We start from the raw sequence: 25,828 nt of genomic DNA on the forward strand, positions 1-25,828 counted from the left end.
TGTCAGGTTTAGGAGGTTGAAGCTTCCAGGCTCCCTGCACAATGAAGCCAATAGGTTCATAATTTTAAAATTCATTTAAAAAGCAAACAAGTGTTTTCAGCAAACAGCCTGTTTCAGGAGCTGCAGGACTTTCCAGCTTTACGCGATACACCTGCTCGTCCTCTTTCTTCCACAGAATGACATCCCATACTGCAATATGTCAAGAAATCATTATCTAACTTGCTGCTTTGCAGACCTCACACCACTTATTAAACATTTAGATTGTTGCTTAAATGTTTGTCGTTTTGGTGACAAATTCCCATGCATCTCTTTTCTGCACTTCATCTCTGCTTCAGATAAGTTGCCTTGTGAACATCCACAAGGCAAATTTGCAGAGAGGGATGGGCAAGGTCTTTAGAATGAACTACATTTGTAGCTGATCCATCCTTGGACTTCAAAAATACACACTTAAAAATATGCACGCTCAGAAACTAAATATGATGATGTTAAAATCATTCCCTTGCATACATTATATAGCTACTCATCAGTTAGTGCTGTAGTACTAGCTTGATACCTACTTTTATCCTGTAGTGCTTTCCTCAGTAACCAAATTACCTGTTGGATTAATAAAATGGTATAGGAAAAGCAGTAACAAGTGTTGTGCTCATAACCACACAGAGTGTAATATTTGAACTCATGTTTTATTCTTGCAGTGCAGTGTGATCCACCATGTGAACACGGAGGAACTTGTGTATCTCAAAATACTTGCTCTTGTGCGTACGGATTTGTTGGTCCTCGATGTGAAACGAGTATGTATGAATTCATTCAGGCTTTTCTCCTCATTACATGTTTGAATTTGCAGGAAATTATAAGACACAAAAAGCCTTTTTTATTTTTCTATATTTTCCCTTAAAATGATGATTGAATACAGCAAGGAAATCAAAGTATAATACATTGAAGTAATATTTAATAACTACTTCAGAGCATATATTTACCAGCAGTATGGTTGTATTATGTAAAAATATGCACATCTATATCAACACTTTCTACATAAAAGTGCTTCTGGAAAAACAATCAAGCAAAAACCCCCATGTTATTTATAGTAACATTTATGAAATTCAAGGTTGTGTGAGTGAATGCAGTGATACTGATTTTGAGTACACAAAAAGACAACCATACCTAGTAGGAGTCACATTATTGTGCAATATAACTTACAAGAGAGGTTCAATATATAGAATATCTGGGGAAAAAAAATCAGCCTCCAAACCCTTCTATATTAGCTGAATGGTGAAGCATATGCAGTTTCATTATTACAGTCATCGCTGCTTATTTAAATATCAGTTTGCTTCTTGACAGGAATATAACTTTGTCTCTGAACCAAGGGAGCTGGAATACTTAAAAAGAAAAGAATTTTAGATGCAAGACTTCTGATGGAAAGGATGTGTAGAAAAGAGAAGGAAAAGCAAGGGAAGGGATAGATTGATCCCTCCGTTTACCTCTTGGACTAATACTACTCATTATTTTCTGTAATAGAGCAGCTTCAGGGTTTGCACTGGTGTTACCAATAAGAGATTTTGATCCTTTGTGTATTTTCCAGTGGTGTGTAACAGACACTGCCATAACGGTGGGGTCTGTGTGTCCCCGGATGAGTGCAAATGCAGAAATGGATGGAGCAGCCCCTCTTGCGAAACAGGTGAGGGGTTAGAAATGACTGATCTCTCACTTCTTTTGCTGCCTGAGATCCGTGTGATCCCTGCAATCAACAGTCAGAGTGGGAATTGCTTAAAGAATTAAAGTGTAAGAAAAGGAGACCTAGTAAAGGGCAAGACCTCGGAAGGCTTTGAGTTTATGCAAGTATACATAAGTATAGACATTTATCTAAATCTCAGGGCCACATCGAATTTTTTAAGCTCCGGTCATTCTGGAGTTTCTCAGCATGCAAAAAAGGAAAATACAGCTATTAACTGTTTCAGAAGTTACAACCTTTCTAGGTGCTTGGTAGCTTCTGCAAATGAGAAAAATTCTCACTGGAGCCTTTGGAGATGTGTTGACTCACAGTCTCGGCCGCCATGGTCATAACCTCACGCTTTGTTGGTCTTGTTCATGGAAAGCCCAAACAATGAGTCCTGCCCGACACGTGAGATGAGGGCAACACAACCTCCTGCACTGCTCACCATCTGTGCAACTTCCAGTTGTCAGTTCTTTTAACCCTACACGCCTCCCCCAAGGTATGATGGTGGGGCAGAAAGGAGAAAGGTTTGCCTTTTGGTGATTTTTACTGGAATGCAGTCAAATCTGAACTTAAAAGTACAGTTTACGGAGACAGGAGGCCAGTTTAAGTTAGGACAAGCACATAAGCAAGAAAATGTGTCTTCTGCTGCTAAGTTAGCAACTACATATGCACTTCTAATACTGCATAGTCTGAGGAAGAAAAATGAACCAAGAAAGGTAAACTGAGACTGACTACTAAGATTTTTGTGGTCCAGCTCTTGGATACAGTTTTGCCATTCTACAAGATGAGTTGTGACTGTATGAGACAGAAGAAAGGCAAGTTTGCAAGGAGAAGGTAACTATTCACACCCCAATGTTAAACATCCCGCTGCTGCCAGAATTCACACTTGCAGATACCTACAAAAGGCATTCACAGAAGTGTTCACGCTCAGGGAAAAGCCATCTGCACCCAGCAGTACAAAATGACAAGGTGAAGATTGGAACTAAGTACCTATTTCTAGTCAGGACTCATCGTTTTGGACCTTGTTTTGAATAGGTGCAGCTCAGACCTTCCTCTCAGGGTCTAAGCCCTGAAAACTGGAATACAGATTTTTCCTCCAAAGGCACAGCCACTACAGCACTCACCTGGGACAAGGCATGTAAAATAGCAAAATATTAAAAGGAGCAAGCACAGGGAGTACCTTAATCAGTGCCAAACCTCAAGGCTACAGAGGCAGTCTGCCTCTGCCATGGTGAATATTAAATGACTAAGACACCTTCAGCCTACATTACCTTTCCTGGAAGGTGAGAGATGTCATTTTAACCTCCATCTCCCTGAGATTGCTCTTCCTGTAAGTGTTGAAATGACAGACCTATTGAGGACACATAAATTAACCTAGCTAAGATCCACAGTAAACGACTGGGATTGCCACTAGCTATTCTGGTTCCAACTATCTCCTCTTTTTCCTGCTGGAGATTACTCTCCTTGAATTCTACAAATTTATTTCGGGGTGGCTTTAAACACGTTTATTCCAAGAGGAGGACAAGCAACAGCAGCAGAAGCAGTAATTTCCAACACAGAGTGACAGCAGCAGGATTTGTTTGTTTGATAATTCCTTAGGTGAAAGACTATCAGTCAGGGTTACCTCTCTGTCACAGTTTTGTGTGCACTGCACAGATTATTTTGAGGATACTGTTGTGGTTTCCTACCTCAAGTGGCACAATTAGTGTCTCTGGATGAACACAGATATAGAAACAGACCAAAAACAGGGACTGAGAGAACTTTACCAATGGATATAAACACTGACAGAATGTGGATGTCTGTGAACAAGCTAGGACAATGAGGCAAATAATCCAAATTCACCACTAGCAATGAATGAAGTCCATTTTGACTTCATAAGTGACTGCTGCTTAGTCAGAAAATCCTCTCATCTAGACTACAATTTCACTTTTTTTCTCTTTCCAAATTGACATTTTATTTCTTCTTTAGTTCAACTGAAACATTTTAGTGACCCTTAATTTATTTAAGCTTAAACGTATTTAATATATTTAATGGGCTATTCTGGAAGATACTGAAAGACAAAGGGAATAGAAGGAAAAAGACTGTTTTAAAGTGTCACTGTTTTATAATGAAAACTTTATCAGATTCCTTATTCTTCACACACTGACTTCCCAACTAAACTAATTTGCAATTCTAATACTTTTTTGTTTTTCAACAGTCAGGTACTTGCCGCATAGAAATATGCAAGACAGCTTTTAATTCCTAATGCCTGTTATATCATCTCCAGTAATAACGGATAAATAAAGAGGCAAAAGGAGCTCAGCCAGTGGCTTTGTTGGTGATGCATGAGCCAATATGTTGTGGGAACGTTGTGGGCGTTTAAATGAGGCAGAAGAAAGGGAGGTTTTGCGGTGTGCACCTAGTCAGCTTCACAAAATGCCACGATGCTCTGCTGAACTCAGACAAAACAGCAAACAGTTAATATCTCATCTCCAGCTTACCCAGGCTATATGCAATGTGACTATATTTTACTACTTTGGGATCCTGTTTGGTGAGGAGACCATAGTGGAAGCAAATGAACTGTGCAAATCAAAGGAAGACATCAGAAATAAACTATTAAATTATATTTTATTTCATCCCCCGAGCTATGCTAAAACACCACTGAAATGCTCCCACTGTGTCGACAATGAATAAATGCCACTGCACAACTGACCAGCAAGGGCAGTGTGAAATTTATCACAATATTGCTAGAAATGTTTTTTCTAATGACCTGTGCAGCAGCGAAAGCGTGTCTACTCTAAAAAATTCAAAATTATAAGAGATTCATAGAGTTATCTTATATTCACATACAGCTGTGTGCAATCCTGTGTGCCTGAATGGGGGAATCTGTGTACGGCCAAATACGTGTACGTGTCCTTATGGTTTCTATGGACCACAGTGCCAGAGAGGTAAGAAAGTTCTATTTATCATCTTGATAAAGGATCCAGGCTTAAAATATAAACAGCAGCCTATATCATTACCTGCCCCCACATGAAGTATAGCCAGAGACTTTCCTCGCCATAACTCCCTGTGTGCTCCTTTGATGTTGTAGACTGTTGTAAATCCACATTATATTGTTCTTAATGGCATTGTGAAGGAGTAAGCACTTATTTATGACAGCATTAATGATAACTAAACAATTAATCTAAAACTGTCTGAAGTCAGTGATATGCCTAATTAGCAACTATTCAATTAAATGTTAAAGCATGGCTCTACTTTTTTTCATTTTCTACTCTGTTGTGTGTACTATACTGTGTTTCAGAGCCAGAAGATAATTTATCTTCAAATGGGGCTCACATCATCACCTGCTTGACTGACCATCCTAGAGTGTGGTGGACTTGTACAGGACATTTTCAGATCCCTGCTGAAAGATCTGATCAAACTCCACTCTGCCTGACATAGAGCAGGACCTGATTTTGAATCCCTGTCCTGAAGAGGAGAGCTCTAAACTGAGGCCAACAGTCTCTTGGGCATCTTCCTCACTTAGTGCTGCAGAGGTCAAATTAACGAATACTTTAACTACCCATTAGCTCAGGCAGAATGGACAGGTGAGAGGAACTTATGTTTAGGGCTCAAATAGCTGGAAGACTCCTATGCTTATACCACTTGTTTTTCATTTTTTTGAGCATGCCTCTGAAAACCCCTCCTGAATCAGGGAATATAAATATAATCCTATTACCAAACCTGAACTATTTCAATAGTAAAAGTTCTTTTTTCTTTCTATCTCTCTTTTGTTTCCCTGGGGTTCCTAGATGAATGCAATCCCAATGCATATTTTTGCAAGTGAATGATTCACACACAAAAACCTAATTGCAAATGGAGCTTGCTGGAAGCTCTTTGTTTTTGTGATGTTGGGAGTGAAGAAGAGAGTTAAAATGATGCAGACTCTGTAATTTGATGATCTTTCTCTTGAGGTTCAGCATGGAAGGTGATTTTCAACATCTAGATGACTTGGAATTTTTATCCTTAACTGTTATGCTTTAGGCAGAACTAAAACTTGAAAATACATATCCACATTTGTGGGATATGGAAGTGATATAGGGAAAGACTGGATAGATGCTGAAGAAAAGCAAACCCCTTCCTTCTGCTTCATTGAGAACGGGGGAAGAAATGCCATTAACACCAAGTTAGAAAATATCAAACAATGATCTATATTTCAAGGGCAGAAGCCTTTGAAGAAACCCTTTAGCTAGAGAGTTAAAACACTAGAGATTGTCAGGAATATTCTTACCATTTAACTGCAGGTATCCAAAAGAGACCCTTAAGTGCCAGGGGTCATGTCCCACATTCTGTCCACAAACAAGTGAGAATCAGGATGTCCAGGTAGGCGTCTGCCCAAATCACCCTTTGGAGAGACACCTTCTCTACCCCAAGTGAAGAAAAAAGCCTCTGCAGCCTAGTGTCCCAACACAGGCTCCTAAATAAGGAGCGTATACTTAGGCAATGTTGACCCCCTGTGTGACTTTGGTCCCCAAAACTTTTGCTTTCCTTTCACTAGCTCTTTGCATTCCCCCTTGTAAGAACGGTGGTCACTGTGTTCGGACCAATGTGTGCTCCTGCACCGAGGGCTACACTGGAAGAAGGTGTCAGAAAAGTAAGTTACAAACTTCCCTTTGCTTTCCAACCTTCTCTGACTCATAAAACATTTTTCTTCCTTTTGCGCATGTTCAACTGAATATTTAGTCTGGATTTATGCCATGATCTCCTATATTTCTATAAGAGCACGTATAACACTACGCTATGTCTAAAACCAACTTGTTAATTAGAATAGCACTAAGTCAAGTCAATGTTGGGAGCAGAACGTTTTGCTAGAATCCTCTCTAAATATTTCATGCCTTCAAAATGGGTAACACTAGTGCTTGGTGATGAATTAATTATTTTGCATTAAAGATTTTTTGGAGAAAAAAAAATTAAAGCCAAAGGCAGAGCAGCTGACTGAGATCCTGAAAAATATTAGAACATCATACTTCTAGCTTACTTAAGACAGTTGGTTAATAACGCTTCAGCCTTGTTTTTGTTCTTGTCACTGAAAATTCCCTCTTCACCTTAGCATCGGTATTCATATTCGATTCTTCTATTCTTTAGGGGAAATAGGTTATTTTGGCACTTTTACAGACTCTATTGCTCAACAATATCTGTCACCCAGGGAGCTTAGGATATGTATGTGAAAACTTTTTTTATTTTTTTTTTATTATTTCTTAACCAGTTTGAAATTGGCAAAAGGGGAGCTGTGAAAACAACCATTCTTGGCAGGAAGAATCTGTACGTTTCCAGAGCACTTTATGTCTCTCACACACAGAGAAAAAAAGCTAGTAAAAAAATTCCTTCCAGCAACAAAAGCCCTCTCAATCCCTATACTACAGCTCTCCCCTCCTTCAGCAGAGAGAATCACGATGCACAGTTCTGCCTGGCTGCAAAGTACATAACTGAATAGTCTGTTCTGGCAGGAACAAGCTGGAGGGAAGAAAGGAGGAAAAAAAAAGCTTATGTTTGGCATCTTGTTTTTGAGGTTAGAGAACATTAGAAAAGTGCTGTTTCCAGCTTTAAACACGCTACCACATCTCCAGACAGATCAAAGGAAAAATGAGGTGATCATGATTGCAGTCTAGCAAAGCACTGCCCTAAATGCTCCAGCTGCTGCCAACCCACAGCATGTTTCTTTCCACTTTCAAAGAGTTTATGAGGTTTTGTTGCCCATCTTGGTATAATCTTTTACAAAAATGCTTTCTGTTATGATGAAAATATTTTTGTTCTGTCCAACCTCAGCCTCTATTCTACTTCAATGACCAGTATATAGTCTGTTTTATTGAGCCTACTGTTATAAAAATGTAAATAAAAGACCTATGCCTGTGATGAATGAAGAGAAACATGATTAAGTAGAAGAAAAATGCTACCATTTGTTTACTCTTACTGGCCCCTGACTGTTAGCAGGTAAAAAAATTCAGTATTTTTTTTCCTTCTTGCTTACAATCAACTGCACATGGGACAGATATCACGATCCATAGAAAGAAACAGGATATTCATAAGCTCTTCACAGCAAACAGTAGCTATTAGAGCGGTATATCTTATCCTTGTTGTTATATGAAATATATTCTTTCTCCTCTGCCAGAGGATCCAGGTTTCTCAACTCCCCTGGAGCAAAGGACAGAAGGGCACACAGCAGGAGTGAGTCTCAGCTGAGCTTCACAAACCTTGCCCCCACAAAGAAAATGGAGAAAAGTAGTGTCCCCATCAGTTGGAGGTTGCCCTCAGTCCAGTACATCCCAGAGTTCAAATGCCGAGGGCATTTTATACCTTTTTTTGGATTGATTTTATATTATTTTCAACCAGGCACTAGCCTAATTAGTGTGTCAGGTGAGGTATTTGGCATACACTTGAAGTCCAGGACTATATACATAGACACCTGTTCCTGACTTATTTATACACAGACAAATGAAAAGTGGAAAGTAAATTCCCTGCATGAAGAAGTTCCACTACCCAACCTCTTTTTCTTAAATAAAATATATTAAAAGTACCATGATATCCATCTTATGTTCCAAAAAGAGGTAATAGGTCACACAGGTCATTCTCTCTCCTTGTGGTATCAATGTGGTATCTCAGTGTGGTGTCTCAGTGGTATCACTACCACTATATATATGTATTTATCCTTTTATCAAATTAATTTTGATACTCCTTTCGATAATCAGCTTGGGCTGCTGACCGTGTAGAGGTGAGACCAGCCCCGTTGGCCCTGTGCCTGAGTATCAGAAATCCACCTGGGAGAGACAGTTCATGGAGTGCTTCTGCCAACCTTCCTGGGAAGGGTATGGCAAGAAGGAATCAGAAACAAAAAACCAGTAGATTTCTACTTTACAGAGAGGGTTTTCTCTGAATTTGACCATCTTTTCTCTTTGCCTTTAAGGACCCTTTAACTCAGCTGTGCCCTGAGTTGCACAGGATATTACAAAGTGCCCAGAGTTTCTATATCTTTACGCAAAGATTCAGGAAAAGAAATACAGACGTGACAACAGAAAAACTGTAATTAGATACAATAATAATTTAGCACTGCAGTGGCTCCCATATTTGAATCACCAGGAAAATGTACCACACTTTCAGAGGTGCCAGAGGTGAACCTACAGCCCAATTCGTAGCTCAGCGGTGTCTAACCCGTTGCCCCACACTGACAAATGTGCAGCTGGCTGAGCCAAAACGAGGAATGTGACAATTCTGAGAAAAACAATTCCTTGTCAGGGGTTTTGTCATTATTTTAATTGTTCTTCGCTCTCTGAATATGAGTTTTCCATGTCCTTAAGTCCTTTTACACTTCCAGTACACTTTCAAAAACCTCTGTCAGCAAATCAGCTTTACTATGTACTTACACCGAGTCTCTAATCTTAGAAATTTGGGGTGGATTTATTACCTGCCTAATAAAACATAACAAGATAGAGTGAGTAAACTCAAGACTAAAAAAGACAAGTCTGAAGAAGTTTCCCACCCAGGTATTACATGCAGAGCAGCCTAACATTCTTGATTTTAAGTTTGGGAAAATATTTGTGGGTTTGGGAAATTTCCCATGAACCATAAAAAAAGAAAAATAGTCCTTCCAGAAACAATGATCTGAACAAAAATATTACCTCTTTGCACCTGCAGTCAATGCTTGAAATTGGCAGTCTTTTCAACTCTGTCATTGTTTATACACAGCAGTACACGGGCTTTGCACACTTATCTCTGAAATCTACTAATAATGATATGAATTGCATTAGTAAACCCTTAGGTTTCAGCTTTAATATGCTCCAACACAGAGTTTGAGCAAGGAGAAAATTCCCTGCCATGCACAGCCCTGATTCCAGTAGGGATGCTACAGTTTCCAGGCCCATGGTACCATAATGCACTCCTGGATGACCCCTTTGGTGGAGCTACCTAAAGTCAGGGACTCCAGAAGCACCTGGATGCCCATCCTGGAGATAATTTGCACATCAGGGTTGTTCCTAATGTGTGAACCCAAATGTCTTGCAGCTCAGATGTAGTTAGCAGCCGGTCAAGTGGGGTAAACATTTGTCCTTGGGATGAGTCAACAAAATAAGAATAGTAATAGTTGTGAGCGTCTGTTTCTCCAGTAATTAATGCTTGTAAGTACTGCTTTCATCTTAACAAATGTCATAAAAAAAGGAACCTCAATATCCATAATTGAAATAATAGAATAAAGAATTCACATAATCTAAACAAATAGCATATTTGTCATGATACCAGCTTAATTAAGTTTTTTTTAGGTAGGAACAGTTTTTAGAGACAAAGATAAAAAGGAATTAAATCAGGTTTTTGTTCACTTACTCCTTGGATGTGTTGGCATTGTTTCCACTGCTTTTAGACATTTCTCTTTCCTTCTTAATATCTAACCTGCACGGACAGAGAAACAAAAGGTTCTGTTTGCTTTTGGCAGCTTCAGATTCTCAATTGCAGGAGATAATTAAAACTAAAACCCATGGCAGCCAATTGAAGACAGGTTACTTCTAAACTGAACCCACATACGCTAGTGGTTTATTTGAAATATATAGCAACAAGCCTTAGGATTTTCACTTCCATCCTTGTACATTTTGGTATTTCTAATACTTTCTGCCTGAACAGCCAAAAACATGCAGGATGGCACGGCAGCACCAACCCTGGGGTTATTTGGGTAACCAAATATTGGGGGTATTCTTTACTTCTTTATTTCTTTAGTGTAGGGAGAAAGGCATTCAGCCTCAAAGTTCGTGTTTGTTTGTAGGTAAATAAACAATATCTCAAAAATGCCCCCCCACCCACCATGTAAATCAACCAGGTCTGATTGGCTGTCAGCTGAAATATAAGGCTTTTCCTGGTGTGTTTACTGATAAATAACTGGCTGGTGATTATGCAAACCAGACACCCACCCCCAGGACGAGGGGGTGTCGGAGCCGACAGGGAGATGCATGGTTATGCCTCAGCAATTGTACAGACTTGTATCCTCACTTGCTACGTGTTGTTTTCACTATAATCAGTCTTGTTGAGGGGAAAGAGGCAAACGCTGGCAGTACCTCAAAATAAAATATGTTTCTGGATCGACTTTGCATCAAACAAACATACTCGGCGTTAATACTAAAAAAAAAAAGCTATTTGTGTGCGTGGTTTTAAATTCCCTTCTGAAAAAATGCACAGCGGTAAAAATCCTGGGATGTCACTCCTGCTCATGAGGCTTTAAAGCAGCATTCACACTGATTTCTAAGACATTCTTACCAAAATTTTTGAATAAAGAAAATGGATTAGATTTCATTTATTCCCTACCTATATTTTCATAGGGCTGTTTTAGAAACAACTCTTTAAAAAAAAAAAGCAAGCTAATAAAAGCCGAGTTTCCTTTACTTATGAAGGGTTGGAGTGAATAGAAGGGGAGAAAAAGAGAGATTCATGGGACCCCACGTTTATCCCTTCGCTGCTGCTGTCTGCTCTCTAGTGAGTTCAACTCAGCAAAAAGGCAAACGACAGCTCCCTCTGGAGCTCATCAGCGAGCCAAGGTCACAGGAGAATGGGTGCTGAGCATCCTTCTCCCTTCTCCTCCTTTCTCCTGAGCACCAAGCACACCTGCAGCCTGACCTCAGCCTCTCTGCCAGCCCCCAGCCTTCTCACTGCTCCTCCGGCAGCAGGAGGGTCCTGGGGCTCCAAAACCAGGGGGGACCCCGTTTCTGGCTGCATCTATTTTATCACCTCAGGCCGAATCCTGCCGACTTTGTACGGCATAAATCATCGCACTGACATTGGGACTTTGCAGATTGGATCTCAAAGTTAGTAGATAACTATTTCTCCATTTCAGTAACTCCTGCAGGCAGGATTTATAGCCAATACACAGTGCGCAATATAACTCAGGCTCATTCTTCCAGCTCTGCCTGCTCCTCTTCCCTCCCCCCTCTCTTTTTCCTTCCTGATACCATGAGGACTTTACTTGCATGAGAGCTAGAGGCAAACTAATTGGAAATGTGAACACTGGGTTTCAAAGGCAGCTTTTTGCTAAGCAATGTCATATTGTGAAAGTCACTGATTTCCTGTATTCCAGCCTTCCCATGTAATGTTTCTGTAGATTACTGCCTCACCAGCTGCATAAGCAGGAAGTTTTACTGCTCAACAAATTAGACTTCCACCGAGTTATCATCTTGACAACAGGTAATATATTCTCTGGAATATCTTCATTGAGTAGGCAGATTGGCTCAAGCCAGTTAAAATCAGCCAGTTTGCAAACTAGAGGTCCCGGTACCGTCCTACACAGCCAAACAGGGAATAAACCACGTCCCTCATCCAAGTGGATGCAGTAGTCATTTGCCTTAGTCTTGCTTCTCATATGTCAAGGATGTGCTTACAGGCAACAACTATTTGTCTGAGATTTCTAGATGGCAGATATCCCCCGACAGTGGGTGTTTGGAAACAAGTAAACAGCTGCTCATAGCAGAGAGACTTCTAACTTGCTGCTAAAAGCATCAGTTTTGCGACAGAAGTAGAATGATCTACTTGTTGACTAGTTGGTGCAGAGTCTGGAGACACAGGAAAAGGAAACACTGGTCTCAGTTCTGCTGTGATTTTTCAGCCCATGTAACAGAATAGGTTCATATTAGATGTCATCTTCCTTCCTTGTGCAGGAAATACAACAGAAGACAAAGAGAAAAAAAAAATCTGTCTTTCCCATTCAGCTGAGCACAGCATGGTCTCTGTGTCTTGCCTGGGGGCAGAGGGGAGAGCTCTGACTTCCCAGAGAAAGGGAGAGAGGGAGGGAGAGCCAAGCGGGAGGCAGTGACTCGAGGTCCAAGCCTGTGGTCTCCTCACAGAGCAGCGCTCCTCTCTGCTTACTCTGAGTAAGGATTTGTGACAGGACCATTAGCTGGCCTTTCTTAAAAGCTAGATTTTGTTTACATGTATGTCGCTGTCGCGTTTATTTCAATAGGGCCTTTGAGCACATGCAGTTGTCTCTAAATTTATTTTGCAGGAAGAGAATGCGAATATATCTGGATAAGAACTGAATATATATCCTCAATAAGCCCAAAAGCCTTATTAAATTTTTATTCATTCCATAAGCAAAACATTCACAAACTACGACATGAATTTTACTAGAGTAGAGATTCTAGGTTTTCAGCCAGTATTTCTTTACTTGTATCTCAAAGGCGCTAAAGAAATGTGTCAGATCTGCTGCTGTATGTGAACACATACTTAAACTAAAATAGCAGGGATTCCTGAATTACTGCATTTCTCTTTGCAATGGGCTTCTGTGTGAGGATAAGTGCTTTTTATCCATTAATTAATTTAAGAAGCAATACTTTGGGGGGTCTAATTTTAATTAAAATATTTTAAAATATCTCTTCTTTAAAAAGGGGCATGGGCTCTACCACTTGAAAAGCCCAGAGGATGGACAATTCTGGAGATTAATGTTGTCTATCCACAAAAAGACATTGGCAAGACAATCCTCTCCAGCATCAATGCCCAAGTAAGCCTCAGCTTACTTTCTAAGAGAGTTAATGACAGGACAGCTAACAGATTAGTGCCATGCCAATGCAGACAGCAGTCCTCTTCCCAACTCCCTGACCAGGCTCCACCTGAGGTCCTCCTCGTTCCTCAGCTGGGTTATCAGCCGGAACATGGTGGCCTGTGGCAGGTTTTGTCTGGGGAGGGACTCTTGAAAAGGGAGTGTAGCGACAGGACAAGGGGTAATGGGAACCTAAAGAGGGGAAATTTAGATTGGATATTAGGAAGAAGTTCTTTCCTGTGAGGGTGATGAGACACTGGAACAGGTTGCCCAGAGAAGCTGTGGCTGCCCCATCCCTGGAAGTGTTCAAGGCCAGGCGGGATGGGGCTTTGAGCAACCTGGTCTGGTGGGAGGTGTCCCTGCCCATGGCAGGGGGTTTGGAACTCAATGATCTTTAAGGTCCCTCCCCACCCAAACCATTCTATGACTCTATGATTGATTCTATGATTCTTCTTGGCTTGAGACTGCGTCTCCTGCGCCACTGTGGTTCTCCTCAGTTATTCCTGAATCTCCCTTTTTTTTGTACAGATGAAAATGAACCAAATTGCATCAAGCACAGGCAACAGCTTGGCCCAATCAGTGCAATGAAAACGTGCCTAAATGGCAGGTCATACTGCAAGGCCAGAAGCTGCAAAAACAATCAAGAGAGGAAAACAATGTACATGAGAATCCTCTTTCACTTCTTATTCGGGCATGACAAGAAAGCAGCTCAACAGAACAATTTATACACACCCTGCAATGGTTCACTGACCTAATAAAACACAAAGCATTCTGCAATGAAGAGAAAATGTTACCAAACCCCAGACCCTAACAAGATGGGAATATAAGCTGTGCTGAGAGTATACTTTACAATTCCCCACGTTAATTATGTACTAACAGTTGCAAAGATGAGAATAAAGTACAGCTATAGTCTCTTCAAATTAATGCCATTGCAATCAGACTAAAACCGATCAGTAAATGAGAAAAAGGTTTTGCTAATGACCTCAAAATCTGACAGTTCCTAACAGAATATTCCCCAAATATATAAAAGTGCACCTGTACGTCCTTATTTGTTTTGTAGTAGCTTTCATTCTGAAAGATACTGAAATATTTTGCAGCTATCCAAACATCATACCATTGTATCTCTAAAAAGAGTTTCACCTGACAGGAGAAAATAGGCAAAATAAAGATCAGGAGACCCAGAGAGAGAAATATTTCAATCCAAGGAGAGTGGAGAGTCCCCTATCTGTATTGGAGGTACAATCCCTCAACTGGTTTCCACAGCCTCCTGAGGCTTCAGAGTCTTGCCCATTACCAGGGAAATTTTTGAAGGTATAGATAGAGAGATCAGGATGTTCTTTAACTGGCAGAAAATTGTATCATCTGGTGAGAGTGACATGTCAGAGCAAAGAGGAATGCAGTACATTACAACCTGACACTCAGAGTCCAGTCTAGCATCTCAGTAGTTCTGCCATCTAGCATTAATTATTTTTCCCTTTTTTTTTTTTTATCTAATACCTAAATTAGATTTATTTCTTGCTTTAATAACACTAAAAGGCCCCATGGGAATATCAGAGTACACATCAGAACGAAGGCCAGACACAATTAGGCAAAGCACTGACATCACACTGCTATCTCTATGGTCTACAGTTTTTCAGACCTTTTTTCTCCTGAAATGTGTGCTAGGTCATGCAAACTAACTCATATTGCCAGAGCCGTTTGGTAAAGTGAATATATTATAAATGCAAACTGTCACCACACCCATCACAATTACATTTACAGCTCCCTCTGTGTCTTGTAGTAATTTGTTCTCCTGCGCTGCATCCCTCAGAGGTTTCAACCAGATTATTTTTACTATTCAGAAAGGTAATTTATTGAAGAAGTGCTTTGCATCTCATGTCAGAGATACATGAAGCGAGAAATAGGGATGAGCAAACCTCAAAATGATTGGTAGCTTGATATGGATAAGGACCCAAGTTTTAGAAGAACCTTGCACAGAAATTGCAACCAATTTTATTATATGACAAATATTCCTTCTTCTTAAAATTAAATCTGTGCCTATACTTACTGACACACAGTGGATTGCACATCTGAGGTTACATTGATAGAGCTTGGAGAGGAAGTTATTTCTTTATTTACAAATCCAAATCAACATAGATGAGGAATTTCAGAGAAAATCAAGCTCTGGAACAACATATGTGCCTAAAACTCAGCGCAGGCAGAACGAGTTCCTTCCTGCCCTTGGAAGGAGAAAGAAAGGGGACTAGAAATTGCTGGTGTCCCAAATCTAAGATGTTTTTCAGAGCTATGTGCATTTGGGACCTTCACAGCAGCAGATATATTGGTACATCCATCTCGCTAATGATCTGTTGAGCATCAGTTATACCCTCTATAGGGGAGAATGACATTTTTTACTGTGACTAGTTTCTGCTGGTGTCAGAGCAGTAGAATCTAAACAACGATGCCCTTTGTTAGAAACACCCTTTTTGGCCAGAAAACACCCATTTTTTGACTCTTTTTTTTTTCAAAGGATTAAAGATCGTTCAGCAAGATCAGATCTTTATTTGGAGCCCAGAAGCATCGAACCAATTGTTTCCTTGCTGCGGTCAGGATGATGTTGGATTGGAGCAGTGCTGCTGGGATGCATAATGCATCCAGAGAGATGGGGAACCTTCTTTCCAGTCGATCAATCGAGCTGTGCTATTTTGTGAAACTGCTGACCTGACCCTCGGGTTCTCATCCTATGAAAAAAATCAGCAGCATCCTAACATTTTAAGGCTGCAGTCTCGTGATTGTCCCATTCCTGGCACAGAGCTTCTCCCCGGGTTTTGTGTTTTATCAATAGATGATGTATATTACCTATAAACTCTGGAAAAGAACTCGAAGTGCCAGTTTTAACACAAAACCCACTGCTTTCACATCTACTGGTTTCATTTTTATTCTCAGCTTGAGCTCCGTCATCTGTATTTTCCTGACAAGACCGGGTGGTGTTATTTTTAAATCTGTCCCACGCTCTGTGTCCTTACTGTGTCGTATCTCCCCAGCTACAGCTCTCTGTGTTTGAGAATGTCACACCAAATCAAGACAACCACTAAGCAGAAAGGAGAAAACGAACATTAGAACAACATGTACACATACAAAAGCCAAACCTGCAACTGATCACGCTTCCTGCTCCTCAAAACAGCAATAGAGAGAGCAAGTTGAAATATGCACCAGACCCTCAGAGAAGTCAGTCCAAAACCAACCCCGGCCAGAAATAAAAGCGATGCCTGTGAATCACATCTAAATGACAGCACAGGGGTGGTGACTTAAAGGATACGTTGAAATATATATCTACCAGTGGGGGTTCTTTTGGCCGCATTTCTGTGTTCTTTGTCAGTAAAGCTATAGCCTGATGCATTACCCTAGCTGGCCCACACAGATGTTACTGCTTGAGGCTATTTTCTCTCTTGCATCCAAAGGCAGAACGCATCCAGAAACAGGTCAATTTTCTCAGCTTCTACAGGACAGAAAAAAAAAGAAAAGGAAAAAAAAAAGTTGTCTTGAAAACTACATTTTCTAATCAGCACTGCAGCGTGACGCACTGTCTCCTCAGCAGCAGCACGGCTCAGGATATGTGATGGCAGGTACTTTTTGATTCAGAAAGAAAAAGTCTGTGCAATCTCATTGTCAGGAAAGGACACGGATGTTCAGCTGCAGCAAGGCGTATTCCTGAAACATTGCAGAGGATCCCTTTCTGCCAAGATTTTAGGAGCCTGATTTAATATTCCCTCTGTTTTGACTTTATGAGGGTGGTGATGAAGACTGTCCTATTTCAACAAAATTACAAGCTTTTCACTTCTTATTATTGTCTCCTTCTAGCGAGAAAAGGTGTAATGGGGTACTTGCATCAAAAGGTGGCTTAGGTTCAACTTGAAAAGTTTTTGCCTGCTAATCCACAGCAGCAGTGGGAGTCTGAAGGAAATGTCTAGCTTCTTTTAATCACTGTAAACTAATCAGCAACTCCTGCAGGCAAATATCATAACTGTTTGGTAGAAAAATATATTATTCTCGGTTGCATCTAGCACATGCAGTCCAGCAAACCATGCCCAGTGCTTAACTTTGGCCCCAGTCCCTTTTGGCTTTGCAGAGCAGGGATAGCTTTTTTTTAATATTGGGTATATTTTAGAGGAACTGTTACTGTAAATCAATGGCAAGAAAAGCAGGCAAAGGAAGACACTGTAATTGTAAATGTCCATCACTGCTGCTACTTACACCAGCAGGACCAACTTGACTTTACAGACAACATTTAAGATCTTCATTGAGGGTTTTTTTAGAATTTTAGTAATCTCTGGAAATATTTAATTTGCTGGAAAATTGTTCCCTTTGGCTGACAAAGCAGGAGGTCTGACTACCTTAAAGAGGTTGGGGCCGAACAATTGAATTATGGAGCTCCATGGAGGTTGATAAAAAGAGTTGCAAGAAGCACTTCACTGGGTCAAGTCAGCCTAGAGGGGATAAGCTGTGAAAAGGGTCACAGGAAATTTTAAGTGATTGTAAGGTCAAAATGTATTAAAGCCATCAAAGAGAAAGAGGTGCTGTATAAAACAGAAAACTTAACAACTTGTGAATGCCTTTCAGCGCACAGAAGAATTGTGTACATTTTGTATGGTGTTCTATGTAACACCTGTGTTTTATCTTAACACCTGCAGCTGCTTGTTACCTTATCAAAATCACCCCTCACCTGAAATACAGCATGTAATCATGTTTTTTCTTTAACCTGCATTATCACATTCAACGTAGGTTTAGCTTATCTAACTACAGTTTTAGAAAGTGAAAGATCATGGAAGTCCTTTCTAGTTTTAAATGGTGGCCTTAAGAATTGTGGCGCATTATAGAATCGAGTAACTCTAATGTGTATGAAACTCTGTGCTTCAGTTTTTACAGAAGAGGATGTAAATGCTGACGCTGACAGCAAGGGGAACAGGATTAAGGTTTTAGTGGTACTTATTGATTGCCAGCAAGCTTGCACCCAGGATGTGTTGACAGTACAGGACTCTCCCTACCCCCAGTTATATACTTTACCAACCTCCAACAAAGGGAAGACACAAACGTGCTTACAGACATATTATTAGGACTGGTCCCCAAGGCAGGTGGAAAACCTAACAAACCAATGTTGTCTTTGGGTCAAGATGCCAGGCTTTTTTTAAGGGGAGGGGAAAAAAAAGAATTGTGAGTCTTTTCAAAGTCATGCCAGTACCTGGGAGGATTGCAATAATTCAATTTGCTCTCTTAGTGTCTGATAATTTATTTAGTTTTCCTGTGAGAGGCTGTAACATTTTTGTTTGCTATTTTGAAATTGGAATTCCTCCACAGGGGCCAAGGAGTGGGACTAGAAAGGATCCAAACTAGTTATCATCAACAAATGTTGAAGCCTGTCTGACGGGTATTGAGATGGAATTGTATTCAAGAAAGTTAAAGAAAGGGAGAACAAGGTGGAGATGTCAGACAGGAAAAGGGGAGAGATAACACTGCATTCATTTACATAAGGGTGCTGGTGAATTGGCAAAGAGAGAAAGCATCTGCCCTGGAGGGAGGGCAGGCAAAAGTGCCCCCTCTGTTCAGAACAGGTTTGGCCCTGACCCTACATTTCCCACTTAAGTACTTCCCTTCATTCACTTTGAATTGACTCCTTTGGATTTACTACTTGAGTGAGAGATGCCATAAGCAATAAACAATGTAAAGGAAGTACATGCTGTTTTTTCATAGTTGTTAGGCAAATGTTAGGCACATTTGTAAGGCAGCTGCACAAAGACAGAAATAGATCCCAAATTTAAAGCCAGTTTGAGCTGTCATGTTTTACTCAGACTACGACTGGAGCTCACCTGCTACTTAAAGTTTTGCCGAGTTGCAATGGAAATTGAGCTGGAACAAATTCAGTTCTACACAAACTGCAAATGTGAATCAGAGAGCATGCTTGTTTGACTCCCTGTAATTGCAAGAAGGGTCTGTTGTCAAAACATTTGAAAAATCTGCTACCTGTACAAAACAACCAGTAATATCTTAAAATGCAGTTGTTTGTATAATGTTAAAAATACACAGAAAACATAAGGGACAAAAAGAATGATAAATACCCATTTGAACAAATAGTACTGTGCTTCTAGTTATTATTTTTTTACTTCACTTTTTAAGGGGTGGGGGAAGATATTGTCCAAGTTTCATTTGATCCCAAAATCAAGTCCCTGGATTTCAACAGTACAAATTTAGTACAGCGGGTTAGCACCGGGGACACCATGGTCTGTGAATATCACCAAGCATAAGGTCATTTGAAATCTAGATCCACATTTTATGGTTTGGGGTCATCTTTTCTAAATTCTGAATATCTGAGCTGTTTTATCACCGAAACAAGAAGTCAACTACAACACAACATAAGACTGTAGGTCCAAAGTCCGTCATTGGAGACGTGAGATGAAAAGGGGGACCAAAAGGAAGAGGAAAAATAAAAGATGAAATGATTTCAGAGTTACGGTTGCCATAACACTTTGAGACCATCTAGTTTTTAACTAGTAGTTGCAGGACTTTTTGATATTTCAGCAGGAACTGTAGCTCCCTGTTAGCCTTAGTAAGCAGAGGCCAAGATTACAGCATGGATCAGGAGAGGCAGAGAAAGAAGGAAAGCGAGGACAACAGTTTAAGGGCTTGGGTCCAAGCAGCCCGTAGAAGCGTGGGGAAGTCTGACCTGCCTGAGGGCAGGTCACTGCACCGAGGGATCCAGGAGGTTTGGCACAGAGCAAAATGCAAATGTAGCAGCCAACCAAGAGCCGCAATATAGTGCTAAAAGCTGCCAGTGCAACAGCATCTGCATTGAAGGAATAGACCAGGAAACGAAAAGCCGTAAAAGCAATATTTTGGTGCATAGAGGAATAATTAGGGAATCTAAATCTACCTATCCAAAAATGCCTGATGGTATCTAAGAGAAGAACAGGAGGTTATTCGCCCATCATGTTACAGTTGCCATATTTTTGCATGCTATTTTTAAATAATACTTCCCATTTTGAGGCTCCTTGCAGGATTTTACTGTTGGATGTTGTAAAACAACAATATTGTTAAATACAGGGCTTAATCTGAGATGCAAAAATTAGCAATTAGATTTCTAACGAAATCTAACCAAAAAATCATCTGGCTTCCTGTGGCTGACTAACCAAAAAATCATCTGGCTTCCTGTGGCTGAACCAACAACTTAACTTTCATGTCTTATTTATATGAAAGAATAAAGTAAAAAGGTAAGTAACAAATAATGTTGCAAAAAGGCGATGGAGGAATAGATCTATTTAGTCTGTTGCAGAAAGGCGATGGAGGAATAGATCTATTTAGTCTTTAAGCTTGGTTGAATGTGAAAACGTTCCCCAAGTTGTTTGCAAACAATCTCCTCTTTTCAAGTCTTTTCTTATCCAAATGAACATCTGAGAACATGTTTTTTCCCCCGTCAGGAAGTGAAAGCTCTAACAAGTATTGGGTCTGTCCACAGCTGCCCCAGAAAATTTCTTTCGTGTTTTTCTGAGAATCATTGTAATTAATGCCTCTGTCATTTTTCTGGTGAGGCAGCTCTTATGGGAGCTTCCCCAAAAGAGTTTCCAGACAAGGCGCAGCATTTTCCAGTAGGATTTATAGGATCTACCGAGCCTCCATGTTTCAGATACTCAAATCCAAATTACTTTTCTGGGGTTTAATTACAAGCGACGGAACGAAAGGCAGCGAATGAGACTCTAGTGAAGCCCTCCCTCCTTTCCCATGTTCTTTCTCTGATCTGTGTCTGCAGGTGTCTGCGACCCCATGTGCATGAACGGAGGGAAATGCGTGCGCCCAAACGTCTGCGACTGCCCCTCTGGCTGGAGGGGAAGGCACTGCAATAAACGTAAGCACCTCTCCCACCCATCAAACAGATTGTTGTTACTTAGGCCAGTCGACATCAATTGTAATCTTCTTTTAATATTAAAAAACGATATAGCGAATAGAATCTGCTTTGCTACTTCAGCAATTTGCAGAAAGACTGGTTTAAGTACAGGCGATGCAAAGTGCTGTAAACACTGGATGCTTGCAAAAAGAAAAAGCTGTGTAGGAGAACCCTTGGTTCTGCTTCACGCAGCTGCCTGTTATACATCTTGCTACAGAAATTCATTTTTATAGTATTAAACTTGAAGCATTGAACAGCTTCACATATTTTGTTACATTTTGCAGAGAAACGCCATATATTTCAAAATACAGAACTATTTAAAGCCTGCTATAAAGTCTTCCAAACCGATATACTCTCAAGGTCACCAGATACATTTTGGTGCATGATTTGGAGAAAGATGTGTTCTTACTCTGTAGCTCTAACAGATCTGACTACAGTTACATATAAATGCAATTAAAAAAAACCTTTCACCCTAAATTATTTTCAAGAAATATTTTTCTTACGTGGCTATTCATTACCATGTTGTTGACAGATAAACTGATTAAATTTATAATCAAGATGACGTACCGTATATAAACCAGATTAAAATATTGGCTTTTTACCCTGTGGGTCCTGGTAGTAAATATGATTCCAGAACCATTGTTTTGAAGTTATAATGTTATTAATTTATTCAGAAATTCTGAAGAATGTCTCACACATATACACTAAAATATGCATTCACTCTTTCAGAATCTCTGATATATATGTATATAATATATGCAATAAATATATCAAACTTTACTATGAGAATGTATTTATTTATAACATGGAACATATAATATGCATATAACATCTGAATATATCTTACAGAGAGTAAGCTTAGCTGATGGTGAGCTGAGCATTAGAAATAGCAAAGCTCCCAGTAGACAGTCTTCAAAGACAAATTCCTTGAGAAGCAAATATCAAAGAAACCTGAACACTGATTATCTGATGAATAGAACACTTTCGCTTCTGTAGAAATTAGCCATATGGAACAGAAACCTAGCAGGTCACCTTTCAGACAGATCTTGAACACCCAGATCTACCCGTGTACATCTTCTCACTCGTTTCATGTCAATCTGTTCAGCTGTTTGCCTGCAGAAATGTCTGAACGGCGGAGAATGTATAGGCCCAAACATCTGCGAGTGCTCTGGAGGATGGGGAGGAACGCTGTGCCAGACGCGTAAGTGCTGCTTTAATTACTATGGGGTTGTAGCCACGCACGTTGCACCAGAGATCTTTTACACATTAAACTCTCTACTATGTGTATATTGTGTTAGGTTTACAGTTGGACCTGACTATCTTAAAAATCTTTTCCAGCCTAAATGATTCTATGAACCGATATACATGTAAAAGCCAACGGTGACATGATTAGCACCTCAATTCTGCCCCTTATTTATCAAAAATGTCTTGTGCTGCCAGTAAAACTATTACCATTTCTGAACTCAGCATCAGTGTGAGAGACACCTTTTACTTATGTGAGCTCGACCTGTCAGACGAAATTAGTAGTCTTTATATTAAATAATTTGAAATAAAAGGTGAAAAAAGAAGGGTCAGGGACAAAAGGAAATGGAGTAGCCCATTCTGCATACCCAGGTGGCATTAAACACAGAAAGAAATTCTATGTATCTGCTAACCTAAGAGCCAGACCCTGTAAATGCTACGTGTTCAGCCTGGCCACCGAGATGGCTGGAAGTGTTTGCACGTGGAGGGACTGGAAGACCTGGAATAGGAAGAGCCCCGTTATTGCCTGCTACATAGAGGGTCACTTCAGTTTGTGTATGTTATTACCTTTACAGTAAAAGGGCATGAGGAAAATATCAAGGCATTATCCCCTTTAAAGGGCAATCTTTCTTTCCTCTCACACTTGCAGAGTGTAATTACTTATGGAAATCTTTTGTCAGTTAAATCCCAATGGCTGTGTAATTGTTTCTTTGTGCCAGCTGTCTTCTAGTTCAAACACGGTAATGTTTAAAGTTATTTATTAGTTGATGACATATTCTTGACTCAGTTTATTTAATAAATAAACAAAACGTGCTTGTTCCTGTGAAAGGCAAGCAAGGCTTACTATCATTAACAATTTCTGCTGTACTATACAGGCACAGAAGCCTAGGCAACTTTTTACATATCTATTTAACCAGCTCCTTTGGAACTTTGCTCCAAATCTGTTCACCTGCCAGTCACTCTGTTTTTACTATTTCTTCTCATGTTCTCACTCTAATGGGGAATTAAATCAGCTTTTTGTCCCAAAAGGAGCTGGCTGAAACTCCCAGGTCCCACAGCAAACCCAAATAATCACCACGTGGCTGGAATTTCTGTTTTTTTAAATAGAAAGAGGGAAGACTATTGTCAGAGAGCAGATGGTGAGGTCTTATAATGTTGCTCCAGGGCTTTCACGGTGAAGCAGGGAGCAAGCAGGGGAACAAGAAAGTCTTCATCCTCACAGATGTTAGGTACAAAGTTTCACAGAGAAGTCTAACCCCTGAAAGCAAGTCTGGTTTTGTGTTTTAATGGGAGACTATTTGTCCAAATCCAGAACTCAATGGATTTGAAAAAAAATCCTCATATTTATCTGCCTAAACTCAAAAAGTCTTCTGGGGACCTCCCTCACTCGAAGATCTGCTCACCTTTGCCTCGGCGCTGGCACTGACGACCAGCAGCAAAGAGGACTGTAATCAACCTCTGGTTATATTTCTTTTTTCTGTTGCTTTCTTACTACTTTGGCCTCTTTCCCATCTCCCAGCAGCACAGGGAAGAGTGGACCAAATCCACACACTCCACCAGAACCAGTGCGTTCCTGGTAAGGAGGTGTTTGGTTCATCACAAGGCTCCGCTGGGCAAAACTGCTTTGTCACATTTAAGCCCCCGAGGTTTCCCTGTGCTCACATCCCCTTCTTGCTTGGATGTGTGTGTCCAAATCTTGTGCTTCACTACAGTATTAACAAGGCTGAACGGTCTTGATCTGCACCACTTTAACCACAGACTTTGAATGTTAAAACTCGACATTAGTACAGTCTTGATTTGCACCACTTTAACTACAGACTTTGAATGTTAAAACTCGACATTAGAGCAAAACATTCACTTCATAAGATAAGAAAGTAGTAGCAACATATTCACTACATCAAATATTCTGTCATATTCTATATTAATTTATTCTGGTAAATATTATCTAAAATGTCATGTATTATTTATTATATTGTATGTGAATTTATTAATTTTTATTCTCTATTAATTATATATTTTCCGTATTATTAATCTAATTTTTTTTCCATTCCACAATGGAAACTCACTCTACAGTAAGAATCCAGGTAACTTTTCCCAGCGTCTTCTCCACCGTCCAGAAGCAATTAGGTCTGGATTGTTTCTCAGGGGCTTTTTCAAGGGGAAGAGAAAGTTTGATAAACCAGATTCATTCTTTGTTTTCAGCCTATGAATTCACGCAGCTGCCCCTATTGGGTTGGCAGTGACAGGAACACAGATACAGGTTTCATCAAAACACTGAACCCCATTTTTTCCTTATTAACTTCCTAACACACACCAGTAGGATGACTAAATCGAAGGATCTACAGAGACTTCCACTACTATTTTCTGGACAAACAAAAATTGTTTCATTCCTCTCTACTGAGACAGCCAGCCAAAGTAGGCCATTAAACCAACAAAAGAGACAATGGACAAATACTGAAAATTCATCTTGGACATCTCCTTTTGGTTTTTCTTTAAGAAGTAACAGATCACCTTTATCAGTGCATTTGCTAACTTATAAAGCCCTAAGCCTCCATGGATAGTTCAAGATGTTTGGAGGTCACAGTAAATACAGCTGCCACAAAGAATTTTTTCTAAATCTTCTCTCTTTAGTCTTCTATAAAACCAGAAAAACCAAAATATAACATCCCCTACTTTCAGGTCCCTAATAATTAACTTAAATACTTCCAAGTGCAAATACTGATGCCTCTTGCACCTGAAAAAATGGACCTAGATCTCTATCGCAAGTGATAGTCAAAAATGTTTCAGCCTTTCAGTGGACACCACCACTGACAGTAACCTAGAGCAGATTTTCAGTTCTCTTGAAATGAAGATTGGCAATACCTAGGTCAGAATAATTTTATATGTAAAGTATTTTGAAAATGTCTCAGAGAGCAAGACCAGACTCTTTTGTCAGAAGTAATCACCACAGGTTTAAGGAGCTGATATCTTATTTGGAACAAACAAAAACTTTGCCTCTTTTATGATGATGTGCAATAAAATTACATGTCCGTTTAATACAGTGAATTATTAATTTTGTAATGCTACAATCAGTCAAACACACAAGGACATTCCAGAGATGTCTGTGCAGGCTGTTTTTCTTACAGTTCCACCGGTCTCTGGCTACAACTAAAGTGCAGAGCTTGACAAGAGTAGGGACTTTTAGGAGACATTGGTAACAGACAAAACACCATAGTCCTCTTTTATCAGACTGTAAATAAAGAGGTCAGAGAATAGTTTTCTTCCCCACTCATCTGTAACTGAACAGAATAGCTTCTGAAAGAGAATCAATAAAATAGGTCATTTGTCCCAACAGATAAGGTGTACGGTGGAATACACACGTTATCCTTGATAAATACCTACGACTTTGACAGTCATAGTTTAAGGAATAATGGACATGTTTCAAACTGTATTGCAAATGTAGGGA

At 40.0% G+C, this 25,828-nt stretch overlaps 1 protein-coding gene across 1 annotated transcript in view; it reads left to right on the forward strand.

Annotated features, from left to right (window-relative positions):
- Window positions 1-22,525, forward strand: part of LOC106887538 (von Willebrand factor D and EGF domain-containing protein-like) — a 178,123-nt gene extending 155,598 nt beyond the window's left edge. Inside the window, exons 22-28 of the mRNA XM_014941130.1 lie at window positions 693-788; window positions 1,577-1,672; window positions 4,543-4,638; window positions 6,228-6,323; window positions 21,007-21,102; window positions 22,247-22,342; window positions 22,440-22,525. Coding sequence (XP_014796616.1) covers window positions 693-788; window positions 1,577-1,672; window positions 4,543-4,638; window positions 6,228-6,323; window positions 21,007-21,102; window positions 22,247-22,342; window positions 22,440-22,525 — 662 coding nt within the window. The remainder of the gene's footprint in view (window positions 1-692; window positions 789-1,576; window positions 1,673-4,542; window positions 4,639-6,227; window positions 6,324-21,006; window positions 21,103-22,246; window positions 22,343-22,439) is intronic.
- The last annotated feature ends 3,303 nt before the right edge of the window (window positions 22,526-25,828 follow it).

Source organism: Calidris pugnax, unplaced genomic scaffold (assembly GCF_001431845.1).
Source record: "Calidris pugnax isolate Ruff unplaced genomic scaffold, ASM143184v1 scaffold60, whole genome shotgun sequence".
Taxonomy (NCBI): Eukaryota; Metazoa; Chordata; class Aves; order Charadriiformes; family Scolopacidae; genus Calidris; species Calidris pugnax.